The following is a 6,214-nucleotide window of genomic DNA, read 5'->3' as shown; positions in this document are numbered from 1 at the left end:
CTCCCCTGTCCACATCTTTGTACATAGACTCACTGTCTGGTGCTTGGTTTCTGTGGTAGTCTTCTCCAGGATTGATCGGGCCCAGAGAAAAGGGAAACAGCTACATGGGGACTTTAGCCTGTTTCTCTCCTCCATGAAGTTGCTTCTCCTCCGCTCACATGCCAAATAACTAACTTCCTGTCTAGCCAGACCAAAGCTATATGTATTATGTGGTGCCAGCACCACCTAGGGGCGAGTGGGTGTAAATGACAATGCCAGCCTGATAATGTGAAATACCATACATCAGACAATTACATAAATAAGCAGATGTTTGAACAGTGGCGTAGCTAGAAATGACTGGGCCCCACAAATTATTGAATGGCTCCCCCCAGTAATTTTTTTGCAACCCCTTCCTTTCATGCCGCCCCATTCCTGTGGCTAGTAAAGATCGCTCTCTCAGACCAGGCCGGCAGCTATTCCATCCATCTATACTGCCACTGTATATACTTTCATTGTGTATTACTGTTGAGGGGGCCCTGAAAATCTTTTAGTCCTCCTCCTGGATGGGCCCCTTCGAGGTCAGGGCCCCAAAGCAGCCGCTTCCCCTATAGCTATGCCCCTGTGTTTAAAGTGTCCCATTTACACACATGTGGGACACTGCACGTCAAATATACATCGAGCCACATAATCACTTGATGTTTTCTGTCCAGTGAATGAAAAAATTTTGTGGCCTGCAGTAAAATTGCTATCAAATGACCGTCTAATATACCTCCAGCCACAGTCACTTAATAACCCCAGTTTTGTCCTCTACGCCTCTTACACCCTGTGACCTCATTCCTTCCTCCCCGACTCCATAGTCTATTGCAGGCATGCTCAGCCTGTAACCCTCCAGCTGTTTCAAAAGAACAGCTCCCAGCATGCCCGAACAGCCTACAGAAGGGCATTGTGGGAGTTGTAGTTTTACAACAGCTGGAGGGCCGCAGGTTGAGCATGACTGGGCTATTGGATTCTGTGATGTAGACGCCATTATTAAACAAATTCACAGTTACAGAAGCTCAGACTAAAAATACCAGGAGACGTGATGTACAAATATAATATTTATTAGCCATCAGGAGAATGGAGATCCCGGGTCATGGAGCAGCCATCAGTATCATGGAGGACAGACGCTGGTTACAGGAGACGCATGGACATAGATCTGAGAAGAATCCTCCCGTCAGCTGGTAATCAGGGCAACAGCAACTTCATTGAGGTACTTGTCACAGGCCGACTTGTCCACATCTGGGAAATGCTTGACGATGACCTCCAGGAGACAACCACACAGCAGCTGGGGATGGATGATGGGAGTTACTGCATACAATTCTTATAAGGGCTCATGCACACAGCCGTATAATTGCAGATCAGATAAGGAGATTGAAGATGTGTTATTGATATTACCTAGATGCCATTTTGCCCATAAATGGCACCACTCGTCCATGGGTTCTGTAGCACAACACAATTAACAATGATTGTGGAGGAACTGCAATACCAGATACAGCCATGGACAAGAGTGGCGCCATTTTTAGCAGACTTTCTGATCCCCACTGGACAGATCCTCACCTTGATGGTGTCCACACTGAGCTTCAGCTTGTTGGTGTGCATCTCCCGCAGTGTGGCCAAGTTCTCCTGCAGTTTTCCATAGTGGTTGAGGGCATCATTAATGGCATGGATGATCTTCCCTCCATGTGTCTTCAGATCCTGACTGCCGGGGGTCACGTCCATGTGAGTGAAGTGGGACTTGGTGTCTGGATGGTGCTGGAAGAGACTGAGGAGAGAGAGGAACATCCAGTGTTATAGGAGAACAGCGTCCTTACCCCATGTACCAAGGAAATCAAGATGGACAGACACTGGGGGGGAGGCAGTGTGATTGAATATATTATCTCTCAGTATTAAGCCTCTTTCACATGTCCATGTTCTCCACGGACAGCACACGTTATTCAGTGTTTCAACATGGTCTGTGTTGATGCATGCTCTATTTTGTCCGTGTTCACGGATCCATCACCCCAATTATAGTCTAAGGGTCAATGAAATTCATGGGTGCAACACGGATACCACAGATCATTAGGAAGAGATACGATGAAAATTATTTCTCAGCTGTGCAGGGTCAGTGAAACACGGATCCTTCATAGATGCGTCACTGACCACCTTCTCACGAATGTTTGAATGAGGCTTTAGGAAGACATCGCTACCTTCATGTGATAGCAGCACCTCACCTGTCTGATTGCATTGTGCTTCAGTTCCATTGAAGTGAATGAGGCTGCACTGATATCACAGTCTGAGGACAGGTGTAGCACTGGGACAGAAAGCAGCCATTCTTTTTAATCCTATACAACCCCCTGTAATTAACACTTTAATCTCAGATTAATGACAGTCACTAGATATACAGGATGTGATTATATGCAGTGTATAGCGCTTTTACCATCCTCAAAATATTAATCGCTTATGAGAAATCCTCTTACACTTCTATGGACATGCAGTATTATTCCTAGCAGCACATTCCCCTCCCCCACTGAGATAAACATGCATGCTCTGCTCTATTCCTGGATTACAGTTTTTCATGTTTAAAGGAAGATTCCAAACAAATCTGATACATTGTTGCATGTAGTGCAGGGGGCGGAGCTCCAGGTGTAACAATGTATCAGCTCCTCCTTCCCAGCTCCTTGTAGCAGTGACTATCTGGCTCTGCCGCTCACCTCTCCATGGCTTCACCTCCAATCTTCTCAGCGTCAGCGTTAATCTTCACAAACAAGGGCTCCAAAGCCGCCTTCTCGGCATCTGATAGCGCCATCCTGGGATGTGAAGCTCCAGCACAAGGGCCAATCTGCACTGAGGGGCCCCAGACTCCATCATCACCTTTATATAGGGAGGAATGGCTGCTGATCCAGCACACCTGGGGCCCTACAGGAGAGCCTGACAACCTGGCCTGGCTGACAACTCCTGGACTGGAGTGCAGACACAATCAGCTGGTGGCTCCTGTAGATTAGGGGATTGTTCACATGACAAAATTATGTTACAGATTTTCACTGGAATTCAGAACCAAATACGCTTTTTTCATTGATTTCAATGTTAATTCAAACATTGGTTTTGAAAGTTCTGCTGTAAATTGAAAACCACCAGCAACAGAACTCAGCGGAAAGTCTATGCAAAATATGAAACTCAGGGCAATAAAGAGAGTGTTTTTGCTCCTGCATTTTATAAAACACAACAGGGGGAGATTGATCAAAACTGTGCAAAGGGAAACTGGCTTAGACCCCAGGTCCAGCTCTCAGGGGGGTGCCAGAACAGAAGCAATAAGCGCTTCCATCAATACAGATGTATGGGGGTCTGGAGGTCTAATGGGGATCTGGTCTGAGGTCTGATAGGGGGGTCTGGAGGTTTAATGGGGGTCTTATATGGGGGTCTTATCTGAGGTGAAATATTGGGTCGGGTCTTACATGGAGGTCTAATGAGGGTCTGATCTGAGGTTTAAAACTGCCGGCTCTCAGGGGGGTGCCAGAACAGAAGCAATGAGCGCTTCCATCAATACAGATGGAAGCGCTCATTGCTTTTCCCTTTATAAGATGCAATGCATCTTATAAAGGGAATACTAGTGAGCACTTCCATAATAGAAGCGCTCACTAGTCTGCAGGAGGGGGGGGGGGGAGCGCTGTGAGCGCTGTACAGTACTTACCCCTCCTACTGCTCGCTCTTCTCGGGGCCCGTGCGGCTGTGTCCTGGCTGCCTGCAGCGTCAGGACGTACAGAGCGCACTCTGACCTGATGCTGCAGGAGGTCAGGTGACTGCAGCGCCGGCCCTGAGAAGAGAAGACAGCCAGGACAGGGAGAGTGGCGACGGGAGACTTTATTATTTTACAGTCTGATCTGAGGTCTGATATGGAGGTCTAATGGGGGGTATAGAGAGGTCTAATTGGGGGTCTGACTGGGGCGGTCTGGAGATCTGACTTGGGGGGTCAGGAGGTATGACTGGGGGTCTGGAGTGGTCTAATGGGGGGGGTCTGTGCAATGAGCAGGATATGGGGTAACGCTGACGCCACTTATGCAGTGGACCAGGATACGGGTGGATAATAGTCTGTAGTTTGTTCATGAGGCCAATTGCAGCGTGCGCAGGGTACTACCCCAGGGCCCTTCCAAGGTGTTGTAACGCACGTCCCAGGTTAGGAATACCAGAGTGGTGTAATGGCCTATAATGTCTCTATAGGGTGGTGATAATTGTGTCAACGGTGTCTCCTTCCTGGGTACGGCTGGACTCCTGGCTCACTTGCAATAAATTGAGTGTAGTGATAGTAGGAGTAATAGAGGTATTTTGCAGCAGAAATGATGTCCAGACCTTTAGGTGAAGTTCAAACGTTTCTTTACTGAAGATAACTTGTATCCAAGCAGTATACAGCTTTGGTCTCTGGTCCCAGCAGGTTTTGGCAATCATTGGCAGGAAAAAATCTTCTGCACTTTAAGTGTGATCTTGCAGGATAAGTCGTCTGCTTGGTAGCTCTGTAACTGTGGCAGGAATTGAGCTTCTGCGCTTTTCTGTACTTCTGCTTTGTGAGGGGACAGACTAGCTGAGGAGGAATGGCTTCTCCTAGGTCTCTGGACTTATTTCTCAGATAGATTCTCAGGGGCTGCTTTCTTTCTGGAACTCTGGAGGTTGTCTGCAGTTTTCTGCTTTCTTCTCATCCAGCTGAGGCTGAAGGGGCTCAGTCTGGGAATGTGATAAGGTCTCAGCCGAGACAAGATCCTTGCTGTCTTCCATATTCAGGGTATCTCCTACACGCTATCACACAGCCTTCCCCTAGCAGGAGAGAGGCTACACTGACTCTAACTTCCTTCTCCACCCTTGCTGCAGGATGTGGGAACAGTCCACACCTCCACAGACGGGGAGCTAAGCTGTAATAATCCATTCCAGCCTAGATACACTAAACTGAGACTAGTTCCTTGCCAATGGAGTTGCTGCCACCTGCTGGTAAACCTGGAAAATTGCAAGAAACAATTACATTTAACATAGTTTTACATGCACATTTGTGGAGACATAATATAAATTACATCAGATAACAATATACAGGCTCTTAGAAGACAGTAGCGGGGTAGAGGCATGTAGTAACACAACTCTAGGGTGTTACATCTGGAGGTCTGATTGGGGGTCTGGAGGTCTAATGAGGGTTTGGTTGGGGGGTCTGGAGGTCTGACTGGGGGGTCTGGAGCTCTAATCGGGGTCTGATTGGGGGTCTGAGGTCTTATATGGGGGTCTCATCTGAGGTATGATGAGGGTCTGGTCTGAGGTCTGATTAGGGGTCTGCAGGTCTGACGGGGTCTGGAGGTCTAATGGGGGTCTGATTGGGGGTCTGGAGGTCTGACTGAGGGTCTGGAGGTCTTATGTGGGTCAGATATGGGGGTCTGGTCTGAGGTCTGATATGGTGGTCTGGTCTGAGGTCTGATATGGGGGTCTTATCTGAAATCTGATATTGGGTCGGGGTCTTACATGGAAGTGTAATGGGGGTCTGATCTGAGGTTTAAAACTGGGGTCTGATATGGGGTCTGACATAGAGGTCTAAAGGGAATTTGGTCTGAGATGGGGGGATCTTATTTAGGGTTTTATATGGGGGTCTGATCTGAAAGGAAGGGGGGATTTTTTTGTACTAGCGCACAATATAAGGTGGTGTGTGGTAGCAGTATTTTCAGGGGGACTGTTTCTGCAGGAAAGTATTGGGGAGCACAGTGGGCACAGTATTGGGGGTGGCAGGATGGGGTGTTGAGAAGGTGGGAGGATGATGGAAAAGTAGGAAAGTAAGATGTCTGTTTGTTAAACTCTGCAGAGACGAGGCGAAGCTGAAAGAAGTCACCATGGTGGTCTGGTCTAACAGGAGAAGAAGAGGAAAGAAAATATCTACATCTGAGAAGAGAAGTCACTGGATGTAAGAGGTATGTGGCACTATATTATCCTGTAGCGCTGTATGTAATGTTTTCCAAGTATGTCTTTAAAGGGGTTGTCTGATTTCTTTTTTGTATGAGCGCTGCCTTCTCTGCTCTGTTTACTTGCTCATCACTGCAAATGCTATGGTGAGCAGGTTAACAGAAGAGCGCTGCCCTCTCTTCAAACATCTGGGTGCTGGGGGCACAGAGGGTATTACTACTATGGAGGGGGCACAGAGGGAATTACTAATGTGAAGGGGGCACAATGGGCATTTCTACTATGGAGGGGGCACAGA

At 47.8% G+C, this 6,214-nt stretch overlaps 1 protein-coding gene across 1 annotated transcript; it reads right to left on the bottom strand.

Moving 5' to 3' along the window:
- Nucleotides 1-1,063: 1,063 nt before the first annotated feature.
- Nucleotides 1,064-2,328, bottom strand: LOC122936360 (hemoglobin heart muscle subunit alpha-type-like). Its single transcript, XM_044292522.1, has 3 exons — nt 2,229-2,328; nt 1,576-1,780; nt 1,064-1,303 (listed from the first exon to the last, which is right to left on the bottom strand). Exons 1-3 carry the CDS (start codon nt 2,240-2,242, stop codon nt 1,193-1,195), a joined length of 330 nt encoding a protein of 109 aa, XP_044148457.1. The 5' UTR covers nt 2,243-2,328; the 3' UTR covers nt 1,064-1,192.
- Between the last annotated feature and the right edge of the window lie 3,886 nt (nt 2,329-6,214).

The sequence above is a fragment of the Bufo gargarizans genome, chromosome 4, assembly GCF_014858855.1.
Source record: "Bufo gargarizans isolate SCDJY-AF-19 chromosome 4, ASM1485885v1, whole genome shotgun sequence".
Taxonomy (NCBI): domain Eukaryota; kingdom Metazoa; phylum Chordata; class Amphibia; order Anura; family Bufonidae; genus Bufo; species Bufo gargarizans.
Note: the sequence above shows the minus strand (reverse complement) of the source record. Positions and strands in the feature narration are given on the sequence as shown.

Excerpts from the sequence above, each read along its gene's own strand:
- LOC122936360 (XM_044292522.1), bottom strand. Across the intron at positions 1,304-1,575 it reads TCAGTGTGGACACCATCAAG|CTGCTGTGTGGTTGTCTCCT; the intron begins GTGAGGATCTGT and ends ATCCATCCCCAG.